Genomic DNA, 17,035 nt, shown 5'->3' on the forward strand with positions numbered 1-17,035 from the left:
ATGCCCAGCCAGTAGGTGGCGATGTCCCTCAAACATCACACATGCTTATATTGTACTTTATATGGAGACGATAGCAGTACAGTTCCCAAAAACTTGCACTTTGAAACAAATTTTCAAAAATTAGCGTTTTTAGTCCCGCAAAGTGCCATTTTCATGTAAATAAACGGCTGAAACGCATAAGTTTTGCAAAAGAAATGGTTTTGAGTTGAAAACGGTGTTGTGTAAACACCCCCCAAATAATGACAGAACTATCCCTTTAATATTTTCAAAATATCATAATTAGTGCTGTTAAACGATTAATCGCATACAAAAAAGTTTGTTTGCATAATATGTGTGTTCTGTGTATATTATGTATATATAAATACACACACATACAGTATATATTTTAAAAATATTTACTTGTATTTACATGTCTATATTCATCTAATTTATATTATAAATAAATATATAAACATTTTTCTGAAATGTATACATGCATGTGTGTGTATATAAATATACACAGCACACACATTATGTAAACAAAAACTTATTTTGGATGTGATCGCCATTAATTGTTTGACAGCACTAATATTTTTATTTATTTATATGTAATTATTTATAAATTATATATTATTACAAAATATAAATAATTATAATAATTTATTTAAATTTTTAATTAGATATTTTTATATAATTATATTTACAAATATTTCCTTTATACAGACAAAATCCTAGTTTACTACACTTTTATTTCAATTCTTTGAATACCATATCGAGTTGTCACAGCAAGAGTTAATTCCATTTGAACACGCAACAACTTTTCAACCTAAAGATGTGAGTACATGGAGGACATTAACTGGTAAAAGCTGTTTTGTCATCTTGAGTGGCTCTAGAAGGGTCTGTTTCTGGAGCGTGTGTTGATCAGTCCCAGCACTGAGAAAGCACTCGCTGCAGCCGTCACTAAACTGATGGCGCCTATGGCTCGTGATGCCTGCCAACACACAATCACACACTGTATGAGATCAACAGATTACAACAGCAAAATATCAAATGATGTCTCATGATGATCAGTATGCATGAGAGAAAATTACAGTGTATTTGATGGCATGCTGACTGATTGGCACATTCATCTGTGACGGTATTTTTATCTTAGATACTCGTCTAACTAGACAGCATCTTTGTCATAAGGCATGTCCTGAATCAGTAGCATTTTTGTTTTCTCCACAGGATAGAAAAAAATTTAAAATACAAAAAGGTAATTGTCACTTCTGATTTCAGAATTACAATTTTTTTCTTACAATTCTAGGTTTATATCTCACAATTCATTGCAAGTTTAGGTCTCAAATCTAAGTTTATATGTTGCTATTCTAAGTTTAAGTCTCACATTCGTAAATGTACATCTCGCAATTCTCAGTTTATATCTTGCAAAGATAAGTGTAAACCTCAAATTCTAAGTGTACATCTCGCACTTCTGACTTTTTTCTTAGAATTTAAAATTTTGATCTCAATTCTAAGTTTACATCGCAATTCTGACTTTTTTGGAATTGCAAGTTATATCTCACAATTCTACATTTACATCGCAATTCTTTTTTTTTTGGAATTGCAAGTTATATCTCACAATTCTACGTTTACATCGCAATTCTTTTTTTTTTGGAATTGCAAGTTATATCTCACAATTCTACATTTACATCGCAATTCTTTTTTTTTTGGAATTGCAAGTTATATCTCACAATTCTACATTTACATCTTGCATTTCTTTTTTTTTTTTTGCAAGTTATATCTCACAATTCTACATTTACATATTGCAATTCCTTTTTTTTTTAATTGCAAGTTATATCTCACAATTCTATGTTTACATCGCAATTCTTTTTTTTTGGAATTGCAAGTTATATCTCACAATTCTACGTTTACATCTTGCATTTCTTTTTTTTTTTTTGACAATTCTACGTTTACATCTCAATTCTTTTTTTTTTGGGGAATTGCAAGTTATATCTCAATTCTACGTTTTACATCGCAATTCTTTTTTTTTTTGGAATTGCAAGTTATATATCACAATTATACGTTTACATCTTGCAATTCTTTTTTTTTTGGAATTGCAAGTTATATCTCACAATTCTACATTTACATCTTGCGTAGCGTGGTAGAAGACTAGTTAGGTACGCAGGAGCTAACCCATTAAGGGCCTTATAGGCAAGTAATAATATTTTGTAACTGATACGGAATTTAATAGGTAGCCAGTGCAGAGACTGTAAAATTGGGGTAATATGATCATATTTTCTTGACCTGGTAAGGACTCTAGCCGCTGCATTTACATCTTGCAATTCTTTTTTTTTTGGAATTGCAAGTTATATCTCACAATTCTACGTTTACATCTCGCAATTCTGACTTATTTTCTTGGAATTGCACCTTTTCATCTAACAATTCTACATTTATATAGCAATTCTAAGTTTACATCTCACAATTCTTTTTTTTTTGGAATTGCAAGTTTATCGCTGACAATTCTGCGTTGATTCTGATTCTGAGTTAATTCTGAGAGTTCCGAGGAGCTCACTTGAAACAAAGAAACTAATAAAATATGTCAAAAAAACGTATCCAATGGTAAAAAAAATGTAATAAGCTGTCACAGCTTAGAATTTAACTTTAAAATAACTTTCCTGGATTTAACTTGATAACTTAAATATCCACTTCATATTTCACGTTCATATTTCAAACACTTACTTTTTTAAGTTGAAACAGCATGTTTTACAGAGTCTTTTACATATACCATGGTACTGGCTGAACACCAGACTCCCAGCACATGCCCCCTAAGAAGTGTGCTAGTAATCCAGTGTTTGTGTTGTGCACACAGAGACAAAAGAAGAGCTCTAGACCTGCTCAGACACTGCCTCCCCGTAGCGCAGGAGAGTGACGAAGTGCTCACAGTTGCTTCCCAGCAGGTCATAACACACCTCCTGTCCAATGAGCAGCTGCACTCGCTGGATGATCTCCGACACGGCCAGCGGCGTGTGATTGTCATCATATTTATTATTGATCTGGTATGAATCTCCTCCCACGACCTCCTTCAGGAGCTGCATGCGGACCACGGCCTTCCGGCTGAACACGGACTTCACACTGGACACAGCTGCGGCCGGACTCTCGTCTGACCCGAGGAAAACACAGACAGAGACGTTTAGTCCACATCTGCCCTCAAAAAACATTTAAGATCTGTGTATTTTAATTATTGCATATAACCAGGTCAAGAAAATACGTGACCCTGGAGCACAAAAGCAGTGTTAAGTCGCTGGGGTATATTTGTAGCAATAGCCAACAATACATTGTATGGGTCAAAATTATACATTTTTCTTTTATGCCAAAAATCATTAGGATATTAAGTAAAGATCATGTTCCTTGAAGATATTTTGTAAATCTACTGTAAATATATCAAAACTTCATTTTTGATTAGTAATATGCATTGCTAAGAACTTAATTTGAACAACTTTAAAGATGATTTTCTCAATATTTAGATTTTTTTGCACCCTCAGATTCCAGATTTTCAAATAGTTGCATCATTGCATCAGCTGATGCATAAATCTCAGTTTAAAAAAATTGACCCTTATGATGGGTTTTGTGCTCCAGGGTCACATGCTTTTCTGAAATATATACATGCATGTGTTTGTATTTATATATACATAATACACACACATATAGCATGTAAACAAAAAGCTTTATTTTGCATGCGATGACTGGTTTGACAGCACTACTTGAAATACACTGAGGCGGAGAGAGAGTGTGTGGGCTCGTGGCACGGACCGACAGGTGTGAGGTTGATGATGTATCCGTCTCCCAGGTAAAGAGCCCAGTGCTGATAGGCCGGTCTGAAGATCTCGATCAGGTCTCCAGGCTGAGGCTCCTCATCAGCTGCACTCGAGGCCATCTGAAGCAAACACACAAATCACGCTTCTTTATCAATAACAGACCTGCGTTTGATTACTGAGGTTTTCCATTTGATAGATTGCAGGCTTAACATTTTTTTCTTTAGTCCTCAGATTAAACTAAAAACCCGAATAATGGCGTGATCTTTCTCCCTTGAGTCTGCCAGCCAATATTCATCTTTTGTCGTGTCAGTTTAATAAGTCAAAAGTTGACTCACTCATGAGAAATAACATTAATAATCAGCAATAATGTTTCTGTTGTGTAGGATATAAGAGAGTTTCAGTTGATTTGTTATTTAGTGTAATTTATTATTTTTTATTAAGAGAGGTCACATCACATTTTCACATATATTAATCTTTTTTAAAAATATTTTATTTAGGATTTTTCTACCTTAACAATGTGGGTCCTAACACCCCAGTATAAAAATAAATATTCAATACAGTGATTTCATTCCGCAATATATATGAAACATTACAAAATGTAATAATAAATAAAAATTCCTGTCTAAATAAAGGCAAAAATGCCCAAAAAATAAGTCTTCAATATACTGATTTTATTTCTCAAAATAATAATAATGATAATAATAATTTACTAATAAATAAAAATTCCTATCTAAATAAAGGCAAAAATGCCAAAAAATAAGTCTTCAATATATTAATTTTATTCAGCAATATCTATAATAATAATAATAAATAATATGAATTGACATATATTCACAGGTGTACAAAGCAGTGCATCATGGGTAATTTGTTTGTATTTTTCATCTGTTAGTTTCCTGAAGCATAATATTAGTCTGTTTGGCACCGACACTTGCTTTCATAAAATAATACCTTCTTTAATGCTGCTAAAAATGATTTTATTGCTCAGTATTTTTGTCTGGTTTTCTGTTACAAGCACCTAAACACTCATAGATCAAGAAACATTTACTGGAGATAAACTCATTCATTTTGATGCATTTTTCAGAAAACAAGACTTCATATCATGCGTCATTTTGTGCCTTCAGTAAATGAATCATAAGGATGTTTAGACGATGCTCGTCTTTACACTGAAGGACATTGTACTTCTACAATCTGCTCATACACACACAGTTCTAAATAACTGAAGAAGTGCTTGTTTACTCACATGAACAGTTCTTCTCTGTTGATTATCCATCATCCCACAGCAGAATTCTGCACATTCTGATGGAAAAATACACCAGCGTTTCGCATCTTTATACATGCGCTTGGATCATCCTTCATTTAAAGACGTTAGAGGAATAGTTCGCCCAAAAAGGAGAGTTCTGTCATCAGTTGTTTTAAACCTGTATGAGTTTCTTTCTTCTGTTCAACACAAAAGAAGCTTCAATAAAACAACATGTAGAGAGTAAACGGTGACAGAATTCTCATTTTTGTGTGTACTGTCCCTTTAAATGTGCTCAACTGATGGCTCATCAGACACTGGTGCCACACTGAAATCAGTGAGCGATCACACTTGTGAGCATGTTAGGTGTGACGTGAAAACAGCCAGAGAATGCTGGAGTAACACAACACAATGAACACACACACGATTCACAATAGCTTCTCAATAATAGAGAAACCAGCAGAAGAACACGGGCCGTGAAACCTGTTCATCAAACATAATATTTGAACAGAAACACATTTCACATTTGTGTAAACTACACTTTTACTTAGAGCTTGGTATCAAAATAAACATTTCAGAATTCATTTTCAGCTCAAATGTACTCAGTAGGGTTATTATAGTCAACTAAAACCATAAAAAACATTGAAATAAAATACACATTAAATGAAATTAAATAAAACTTAAAAGAACATTTGAAAATAATAAAAATAAAAAAAATAGTTTTTTCAACATTGCCAATGCAACATTTCTCATTTTTATTTAAAGTTGACGACTAAAACTAATAACATTTGAAAATAATAAAAATTAAAAATAAAAAAAATAGTTTTTTCAACATTGCCAATGCAACATTTCTTATTTTTATTTAAAGTTGACGACTAACACTAAAACTGAAAAATAAATTAAATAAATAAAAAACTAATATTTTCAACATTGCCAATGCAACATTTCTCATTTTTATTTAAAGTTGACGACTAAAACTAAAACTGAAATAAAAATCATAATAAACTATATAGACATATTTAAAAAAACAACAAAAACTGATTAAAAATGACTTAAACGTGAAGTGAAATAAACATGAAAGCGGAAGATATGAAGAAACTCCAGCGGCATGTGAATGAGACTGCAGTAACTTGATCAGAGCGTCTCTGGTTTCTCAAGAACTGAATTAATGAAGTCAAATGTAGAGTCTGGCATCTAACAACAGCGATGAGATCCCGTGGATATTAAATGAAGCAGAATCACTTATTAGCAGACGTCATGATCAGCGGGTGATGTCAAGCCTCCATGGATGTGTTGTGATGCAGGAGAGCGTGTGTCTGATCTGAGCTGCTGCTGCTGCTGCGGTCACTCGCCGGTCAAACACAACACGCACTCTGACAGTAACTGAAGCATCAGCTCAGCACTCCTGAGATTACAGCAATAGCAAGAATGTTTCTGTGTGTGGCATACTAATCAGAGTAGCAGTTTATTTATTACTTTTTATTAAGAGGTAGAGGTCATGTCACATTTTCACATGAATTTCTCCATTATGTTTTATTTAGGATTTTAATACCTTTACAATGAATGTATATGTGGTCCGTGTGGGTCCTTAATCTTCAATACAGTGATTTTATTCTGCAATATATATGAAATCTTGCATAATTTAATAATAAATAAAAAATCCTGTCTAAATAAAGGCAAAAAAAGACAAAAAATAAATCTTCAATATATTGATTTTATTTCTCAGTATATTATTATTATTATTAATAATTTACTAATAAATAAAAAATCCTGTCTAAATAAAGGAAAAAATTCCAAAATAAATATTTAATATGTTAAATTTATTTCGCTTTATTTATGCTAATAATATAATAATAAATAAAAAATCCTGTTTAAATAAAGGCAAAAATTCCAAAATAAATCTTGAATATGCTGAATTTATTTCGAAGTATTTATACTAATAAAAATAATAATATATATTATATATTAAAATATATAATATAATATAACAGGGCTCGAAATTAACTTTTTTACTTGGTAGCACTGGTGCTCCCAACTTCAAAAAATTAGGAGCACCAGCAAAAATTTAGGAGCACCACAGCTACAAATTATATATGAACAGATTTTATCCTTACATTCTTAACTTTAATGCAGATTTTGTATTGGTTAATATTAGCTGTCAATCTCTCAGTCACTGCTTTCGGCTAACTACCGCGAGAAAAAGAAAGGGCTGAAGAAGAGAGAAAATGAAAATGAATTTTGTGATGCATTTTAATAGACTGAATCATGCCGTGAAAGAACGCACTCTAAATGCGCACGCGCACTAATCTAACCTAACAGACTTCACGTCATGTATGCGTGCACTCTTTGTAGGTGTGTTTCATTTGGATTTGATTTTGCAATATACTCGATAATGTCAAAACCGCACATCGTAAAACAAAAATTACGAAATGTGTAGATTCGGTGGCGAACGCTGTTACCTGCAAACTCCGTCCCACAGGCTTTACAGTGAACGCAGTGCATAGAACCATTTTCATAGCGGAGCCACTAGAAGTCTTTCAACCACTCTCTCCGAAAACTGTACGCCTTCTATTCGGCTGGTGGATCAACATTCACCACATGATCGCTATCACCAGCACCATTATTTGTAACTTTAGGTGGTTCACAAAAGAAATCTCTCCGTGTTTCTTTTTTTATTTTCTGTCTTCTTCAGCCTTTTACATTCCCCGCGGTAGTTAGCTCCCTGTCACCTGACAGCGGAAAGCAGTGACTGAGTGATTGACAGCTAATATTAACCAGTCTAAAATCTGCATTAAAGTTAAGAATGTAAAGATGAAGTTTAATTGGTTATGTAGCCTAACGTTTCATAGAACGGCAGACAGGTCACCGTATCAACACTTAGAAGGCACATACTCTGAACGTTTTTAGAGAAATGAAAACGGGTCGCACGACAACAATTATATGCACTCGCACAAATGCTCCCAAATATATTTTGAGGTCGCACAGATTAAATTTCGGGAGCATATGCGACCAAAACGGTCGCAATTTCGAGCCTTGTATAATAATAAATAAATAAATCCTGTCTAAATAAAGGCATAAAATGCTAAAATAAATCTTCAATATATTGATTTTATTTCTCAATATAATATAATGATAATAATAAAATATTAATTCACATGGATTTCTTTTTAAAATATTTTATTTAGGATTGTTCTACCTTTACTTAAATACACATGAAAGAGTAAAAAATCCCTAAACAAAACAAAACAAAACAGATATCAAGACCAATGCAAAGTAAAACGGCACAATATTTAAAATATTTAAGAGAAAATATGAACAGAAATCCATGCTCTTTCATATAGTTGTGGCAGCCTAACTGATGGAGCAGGCTTTTGCTTGTAGCACAAAATCAATCATAAAAACCCAGCAAAACAAGTAAACAAACTAGAAATTAAAACAAAACAAATAAAATAACAATCAAAAAGACTATATTCTTTTATACAATTTAGTTCTTTTACAAGTGTAATACAGTTATCATATATCTTATTAGCTGTTTTCCCTAATAAACCTGATAAAGTAACGTGTTTTACCTTCTTCAATGACTCCGAATTACTCACTCTCGCGAGACTAGCCAATCTCTCCAGTCTCCCCGCACGCCATTCTCGCGAGAGTCGAGGATTGTTTCGATGCATGAGGGCGAGTCCCCTCATTCTCGCGAGACTCCGCGCTGCGTTCACTACGCCCGCCCGTGATTCTCGCGAGACTGCGAGCGGAAGATGGTAGATGGCTCTTCCTCGTAGGGTGTGTGTGAGTGTGTGTCGTTTGTTTACCGTTCGATGCGTCGCTCCGGTGCGTGTTTCGTTCCCGTCCGTCTCTGTTGAGTCACCGGACAGTGTTCATGTTGTGCGGGCTGCTGTTTTCCACCGTTCATCTGTGTAAATATGACGGGAGAGAAGATCCGCTCGGTGCGCAAAGAGCGCAAGGCGGGTTTGGATCTGCTGGAGCCGGACGAGGAGCCGGCGGCCACCGGGCCGACCAAAGCCAACCGGGGCAGCAAGATCCTCAGCGGCGGCAACCACAAGATCCTCCGCTCCAGCTCGCAGCAGAACCAGAACCACGGCGACACTGACGGCGCGTATCCCGTGCATGAGTGCGTGTTCCGGGGAGACGTGCGGAGGCTGTCATCGCTCATCCGGACGCAGAACATCGCGCAGAAAGACCTGCACGGTGAGAGCGATCTGACATTATTCAGGGCTGATCGAGTGTCCTGATCATCTAGAACCGTTGTTATTCAGAGTCATAATATCTGGATTCATGCTGATTTAGTACCATAATGACTCAAACACATGATGATCTAGAACCGTTATTATTCAGATTATTCATGGTGATTGAGAATCATAATAATCCACAACCATGGTGGATCTAGAAATAGGATATTTTTCAGAATCATATTATCTGGAATAATGCTGATTTAGAGCCTTAATGACTCAAAAACATGATGATCAAGAACCGTAATAAACCAGAATCTTGTAGATTTAGGACTATTATCATTCAGCGTCATAATAATCCAGAAACATGTTGATTTAGAGCCTTAATGACTCAAAAACATGGTGATCGAGAACTATGATAATCCAGAATTTAGAAAGTAGATTTAGAACTATTATCATTCAGAGACATAATTATTATAATTAAGAAACCATAATGATACAAAGCATTGGAATTGAGAACCATAATAATATAAAATTATGCTAATCTACAACCTTAATAACTCAAAAACATGGTGATTGATTGTTCTAATAAACCACAAGCATGATGATCTAGAACCGTTATTATTCAGATTAGAGATGGTGATTGACAATCATAATCATCCAGAATCATGTTGATTTTGAGCTATTGTCTTTCTGTAATTACTGTAATTTAGAACCATAATGATAGAAAACATTGTAATTGAGAACCATGATAATCTAGAATCATGCTGATCTACAACCTTAATAACTCAAAAATAGGGTGATTGAGAATCATAGTAATCCAGAGTATTCTGATCTAGAACCTAACTGTCTAAATGTGATAATCAAGAACCATGACAATCCAGAATCACGCTGATCTAGAACTGTTCGTATTCAGATTCATATTAATTCGGAGTCATGCTGATCTAGAGCCTTAATGACTCAACAACATGGTGGTCAAGAATCATGATCCAGAATCATGGTGATCTAGAACTGTTGTTATTGTTCAGAGCCATGCTTATTATGTTTGGAGCCATAATGACTCAAAAATGTGGTGATCGACAATCATAATAATCCACAGCCACAGTGATCTAGACCTATTATTATTCAGAGTCTTAGTTATACAGACTATATAGACATGCTTATCTAGAACCATAATGCCTCAAAAATTTGGTCCAGAATCACGATGTTCTAGAACTGTTATTATTCAGATTCATAATAATTCAATTCATGCTGATCTAGAGCCTTAATGACTTAAAAACATGGTAATCAAGAATAGTGATCCAGAGTTGTGGTGATCTAGAACTGTTGTTGTTATTCAGAGCCATAATTATTATGAGCCATAATGCCTCAAAAATATGGTGATAGAGAATTATAACAATTCACAGCCAAAGTGTTCTAGACCTGTTATTATTATTCAGAGTATAATAATACAGAAACATGCTTATCTAGAACCAAATATGGTGACAGAGAATCTTAATAATTCAGAATCATGAGGAGGATCTACAACTGTTTTTATTCAGATTATGAACCACAGTAATCCAGAATCTTGATGATCTAGAGCCTCGATGACTCAGAAACACGGTCGAGAACCATAATAATTATGACAATAATGGAAAGCTAGTTTGCTTAGATATTGTAATTCTGCATGTTTTGCCGGTGACGGACAACACCAAAGCTAGCATTCATTTAAGGTTTTATCTGTATGATGGATTATGAATCAGTCATGATTAATGTCATTCTCCTGAGCCGGTTCGTTTGATTCACTAACATGTGTTACCTGTTTTCATTCTCATATCATATTAAACTGCTTCTCTGCACATGCATAATAGAGGACTTATAATTGTGATTAACAAAACTGAAATTAAAATGAATAAAAGCTATACAGACGCATTTTTGCAGTTTTGCCGAATGATTGCTCAGTTTGGGTTTGTCCCGGTTGTAAATGACTCAGTATTGTCTGTCTTACAGGAAACACCCCCCTTCATCTGGCTGTTATGATGGGTCATAAAGGTGAGTTGCCTGCTTCTGATACGTCTGAATGCTTGATTGGGTGTTTCCCAGCATGATGCATCTGACACAACAGATCAGTGGCATAAAACATCATTTATGAACTTGCACAGGTCTCAATGGGAGACTCATGAAATTTTTTTTAGGTCTATTAAGTTTTTAATTGACATTTTTTCATGATTTTTCACATGCATTATTAATGCAAAAACCCTCGTGTTCATTACAGTAACACATCCAGATGTTATATTTTTGACCACTACATTTTTTTATTTTCATTGTCATTACCATGATTCAATAATTCTTTACCATATTACAATAAAACATATACTATGATAATACAATGAGTTTTTTATATATATATTTACGTATTTAAATCAGCATAAATGACACACACACATAAACTCTCTCTCACACACACACACATTCACACTCTCTCTCTCTCACACACACACACTCTCACACACACACACACACGCTCTCTCACACACACACAAACAGTTACATACTCGCATTCACACACACACTCACACACATTCACACTCTATCTCACACACACACAAACAGTTACATACTCGCACTCACACACACACACACACACTCTCACACTAGGGCTGCACGATAAATCGCATGCGATATTTAACTCGCCACTCACACACACACACACTCACACTCACACACACAGACAGACAGAGAGAGAGAGAGAGGGGGTTTGTTCAGAAAGTCTGTCTCAACACTAGCATTGCATTCATGCACTTAAATGTCTTGTGTTTGATTACAAATGCTGCAAAAATCGTATTGGAAAACACAGGGTTTCTGCTTTGTCTTAATTCGCTCTTCCACAAATTAAGGCCTGAAATCAATTTTAAATTGGAGCAGAAAGTCTTAAATTCATAAAATTGTGGCATTAAATGTTGCATGCGCTGCAAAACCTACATCTCTTCCTCAGTACTTTTGTCTTGTTTTCCAGTACAAATATCTAAACATCCTGAAATCAAGATACATTTACTGGAGATGCAAAATTAAGATATGAAGTCTTTTTTTATGAGAAACTGATCAAAATGAAGTCGTTTCGTGATCCGTGCTTATGAGTCCCGATTCAAATCAAATGATTTGCGAACCATCATTTTAGATTGTGATCATTCAATTCGCAAAATGATTTGTGAACTTGCTCCGAAGTTCTGATCTGAATCAAAAGATTCACAAACCTGCTCCAAAGTTCCGATCTGAATTAAATGACTCGCGAACCCGCTCTGAAGTTACGATCTGAATCAAAAAATTTGCAAACCCGCTCTGAAGTTACGATCTGAATCAAAAGATTCACGAGCCTGCTCCAAAGTTCCGATCTGAATCAAATGATTCACGAACGCGCTCCAAAGTTCCGATCTGAATCAAATAAGAACTGAATCAAATTATTCACAAACCCGCTCCAAATTTCCAAACTCTTAACTCATAAAACTCTTTCTCATATAACAAGTCTTCTGATTTTGTGTCATTCTGCTTCTCCAGTAAATGTATCTTGATTTCAGAATCTATTGACATTTTCACTGGAAAACAAGACAGAAATACAGAGGAAGAACAGCACTTTTTTTGCAGTGTGATCAGAAGTACAGTAAAAGTTATTTCCATATTCTAGTGTTTTGGAGAATGAATTAAAATGGATTAAAAAGTAATGGAAATCTATTTCAAGTTGTATTTTCAAACTTTGATGTGTTGCTAGAAGAAGACATTTATATTTAGAGAACATATTGACATATTCCATTCAATGTTTTCATTAAATTTTCTTTATTTGGTCTTAAAATAGTCTTCAATTTACCTTCATAAACCTGCAGAAACCCTAAAAACAGACACAGTAGAAGATCTAAATTTACATTTATGGAGCAGATGCATTTATTCAGAACATAAGTGTTTTTTGGTAGTCGTGATTTTAATCTTGATTATTTATTTAATTGAATCTGTGTATAGAGCAGTACAACAAACCCGTCACGATCTCTTCATTGACTGAATCTGAAATAAAAGCCGTTGGTTGGGCTGTGCTGAGCGTTTCTAGCGGAGAGAAGGACATTGTTATGCGCTAACAGAGCGGCGCAGAAGGTCACCAAACACTTGGCAGCGACTCAAACTCGCTGCCGTCGCTGTGTTTCTCCGCTGAAGCGGAGACTGAACACATCACAACGAACTGACGTTGATCACAGTGACATGATAAATGTGCAGTATGTGAGGTTTCTGTCTGCATGATTTCACGAGCAGAGCGCAACCAAAGCACTGCGACTGGAAGCTTGTTTCCAATGAAAAATAACAAAAGGTACTTGCAACTTATTATTACACAATTCTGACTTTTTTTCCCTCAGAATTGCAAGTGATAAACCTGCAATTTTGAGTTTTCATCTCGCAATTCTATTTTTTTTTCTTAGAATTTTGTCTTTAGATTTTGCAATTTTGTTTTCAACATGGAATAGAATGGAAAAGGTAGTTGCAACTTTTTATCTCAAAATTGTGACTCTTTTTGTGCGATGGCAACATTGTCACAATTTAGACTTTCCGTTTCGCAATTCTGACTTTCTCGCAATTCTGACTTTTTCTCGGAATTCAGACTTTTTCTCGCAATTCTGTAGGGGTGTAACGGTACACGTATTCGTACCGAACCGTTTCGGTACGGGTCTTTTGGTTCGGTACGCATGTGAACCGAACGAATACAGGTTTTTTTTTTTTCTCCGGAAATTCAAATAATAAATGGCGTTTCGTACCGAACCGTCATATTTGTGTACCGTTACACCCCTACAATTCTGACTTTTTCTCGCAATTTTGACTTTTTCTCACAATTCTGACTTTTTCTCGGAATTCTGGCTTTTTCTCGCAATTCTGACTTTTTCTCGCGATTCTGACTTTTTCTCGCGATTCTGACTTTTTCTCGGAATTTTGACTTTTTCTCGCAATTCTGACTTTTTCTTGGAATTCTAACTTTTTCTCGGAATTCTAACTTTTTCTCGGAATTCTAACTTTATTCTCGCAATTCTGGCTTTTTCTCGGAATTCTGACGTTTTCTTGGAATTCTGACTTTTACTCGCGATTCTGACTTTTTCTCGCAATTCTGACTTTTGTTTCCGGCACAAAATAAAAAAGGTAATTGCATCTTTTTCATCTTACAATTCTTGACTTTTTTTCTTCAAAATTGCAAGTTATGAACCCACAATTTCGCAATTTTACTTCGACTTTACATTTTGCAATTTCTGTTTTCAGCATGGAATAAAAAAATGTAAAAAAAAAAGGTAGTTACAACTTTTTCTCACAATTGTGTTTTTGTGCAATTGCAGCATTATATCTAACAATTTAGATTTTTCTTCTTGCAATTCTGGCTTTTTTCCCCCTCCGAATTCTGATTTAACATTTTAAAAATATAAAAATGGTAGTTGCGATTTTTTATCTCACAATTTTTCTCGGAATTCTAACTTTTTCTCGGAATTCTGGCTTTTTCTCGGAATTCTGACTTTTTCTTGGAATTCTGACTTTTACTCGCGATTCTGACTTTTTCTCGCAATTCTGACTTTTGTTTCCGGCACAAAATAAAAAAGGTAATTGCATCTTTTTCATCGTACAATTCTTGACTTTTTTTCTTCAAAATTGCAAGTTATGAACCCACAATTTCGCAATTTTACTTCGACTTTACATTTTGCAATTTCTGTTTTCAGCATGGAATAAAAAAATGTAAAAAAAAAAGGTAGTTACAACTTTTTCTCACAATTGTGTTTTTGTGCAATTGCAGCATTATATCTAACAATTTAGATTTTTCTTCTTGCAATTCTGGCTTTTTTCCCCCTCCGAATTCTGATTTAACATTTTAAAAATATAAAAATGGTAGTTGCGATTTTTTATCTCACAATTCTGACTTTCTATTTGGCAGCTCAGATTTTTTTTCTCAGAATTGCAATTAAAAAAAAACTGAATTGTCACATAAAAAGCAATAACCTTTTGACTAACTTTTTTTTTAAATAAGCTTCCATAGCATAATGTATCCCACAATGTAGTGCATTAGACTTGACCAGAAGTGATATTTACATTAACAGTTATGCATTTACGTTGATACATAAATGTAAATGCATTTGGCAGGCGCTTTTACTGCATTCTCTTTCAAGTGTTGTTTTCAGAAGTCAGCAGTATATAGTGTGTAGTGTGCTAGTATTTCATCTTTACTGGCTCTAGACGTCCACTAGTGTTTGACCTGGTGAAGAGCTCGGAGGCGTTTCTTTCTTCTGAATGCTGAAATTAAAGGCATTCCTTTGTGGCCGCAGCAGAAGAGGGATGTTAAATTAAGCTGCTGCACCTCCTTTAATGTTTAAATCGGGATCTGGGCATCATTTCAGTGGCATGCTTCCCTTTCTGGAGCTCGTGCAGCGCTGGGTGAAAGGGTTCTGCTGTGTCTTAAAGCATCTGTAATGCATAATAAAACAGCAAAATAAGGGACATTTATTGAAAAGAAAGATGCACAGATGCAATATTTGACAGTCTGTACAGTTTGGAGACAGTAGATGTAGTTAGTGTTTGGTTTATCAGTGTGATTTCAGTGTCTCTGTCTGTGATGTGAGCGAAATCAGACGTTCAAGGCACTGTAAAGAAGCATTGATATGCTCTTCTCTCCTCCTCAGAATGTGCTCATCTCCTGCTGGCCCATAATGCACCAGTGAAGGTGAAAAACGCTCAGGGATGGAGTCCACTCGCCGAGGCCATCAGCTACGGAGACCGACAGATGAGTACGGCATTGATATACTGTTATAGATTTTGCTCATATCTTGAATTAGATTTTATTTTTATATTTTATGTTTCAATTTTAATTAAAAATGTTGTTGTGTTTGTCATTTTATTATTAAAAAAATAATAATTTTAATTGTTTTGTCATTTTTATTATTTATAAATATGTTTGGGTTGTTTTTAAGTTTCAGTTTGTTCAGTTTTAGTTATTTTAGTGCCTAAATGAAAATGAGAAATACTGAAAATTATCCGTATTAGTTCAGTGATGGAGGTGTTTGTGTGCTCGTGTGACACTCTGTGCATCATGGGAGTTTAATGGCTGTGAGTCAGAATCGAGCGGTTTCTGTCGTCAGTTCTCAAGAGCTCGCGGTGCAAGTCCAGACGTGACGGAGATCAACAGAGAACGAAAAACAAAACGACAGTCATTTCAAATGCTGTACAAATCAGTGCAATTACAGCTGATTTAGGTAGCATGATCAGAATGTCTCTTAATTAAAAACACGAAGAAGGTCTGTACTCTAAAAATGTGCTTTTATGAGATGTTTATTAAGGTTGTAACGGGATAAAACATGTACTAGTGACAGTCTGTCCTTGAGCTGCAGTAAATTTAGAAGAGTTTGAGAGAAATGCTGAATACTGTCTGCTTGTGTATTTGATCAACCCTAGAGTAATCAATGTGTCTGATTTCATTTGGTGCTATTTCAATACGTTTTATACTATTTCATTACTTCTGATGATATTTCAGTTGGTTTAATAATTTCAGTACTTTTGATACTATTTCAGCATTTTGATACTATTTCAGTATTTTCGTAATATTTCAGTACTTTTGGTACTAATGCAGTACTTTTGATAATATATCAGTATTTTGATCAATTTTCAGTACTTTTGATATTTCAATACTTTAGATACAGGTGCATCTCAATAAATTAGAATGTCGTGGAAAAGTTCATTTATTTCAGTAATTCAACTCAAATTGTTGAAATTTGTTGCGATAGTGAATTGATGGGTTTTTGTTAAATGTGAGCCAAAATCATCACAATTAAAAGAACCAAAGACTTAAACTACTT

At 34.7% G+C, this 17,035-nt stretch overlaps 2 protein-coding genes across 3 annotated transcripts in view; one reads left to right on the forward strand and one right to left on the reverse strand.

Moving 5' to 3' along the window:
* Positions 1-819: 819 nt before the first annotated feature.
* plaat1 (phospholipase A and acyltransferase 1) lies at positions 820-8,663 on the reverse strand. Of its 2 annotated transcripts, none has more exons than XM_016492261.1 (5): positions 8,607-8,663; positions 5,014-5,069; positions 3,769-3,892; positions 2,850-3,118; positions 820-970 (listed from the first exon to the last, which is right to left on the reverse strand). In XM_016492261.1, exons 2-5 carry the CDS (start codon positions 5,044-5,046, stop codon positions 869-871), a joined length of 528 nt encoding a protein of 175 aa, XP_016347747.1. In that variant the 5' UTR covers positions 5,047-5,069; positions 8,607-8,663; the 3' UTR covers positions 820-868. The 2 variants fall into 2 exon arrangements, with proteins under 2 accessions (XP_016347747.1, XP_016347746.1); XM_016492260.1 differs by lacking the exon at positions 8,607-8,663 and adding an exon at positions 6,253-6,383 and having other exon boundaries at positions 822-970.
* An 80-nt stretch (positions 8,664-8,743) lies between these two features.
* Positions 8,744-17,035, forward strand: part of ankrd13c (ankyrin repeat domain 13C) — a 21,949-nt gene continuing 13,657 nt past the window's right edge. Inside the window, exons 1-3 of the mRNA XM_016492265.1 lie at positions 8,744-9,216; positions 11,187-11,228; positions 15,866-15,970. Of these exons, the coding sequence (XP_016347751.1) occupies positions 8,931-9,216; positions 11,187-11,228; positions 15,866-15,970 (433 nt within the window). The 5' untranslated portion in view covers positions 8,744-8,930. The remainder of the gene's footprint in view (positions 9,217-11,186; positions 11,229-15,865; positions 15,971-17,035) is intronic.

This window comes from Sinocyclocheilus anshuiensis, unplaced genomic scaffold (genome assembly GCF_001515605.1).
Source record: "Sinocyclocheilus anshuiensis isolate Anshui unplaced genomic scaffold, SAMN03320099.WGS_v1.1 scaffold1200, whole genome shotgun sequence".
Lineage (NCBI taxonomy): Eukaryota > Metazoa > Chordata > Actinopteri > Cypriniformes > Cyprinidae > Sinocyclocheilus > Sinocyclocheilus anshuiensis.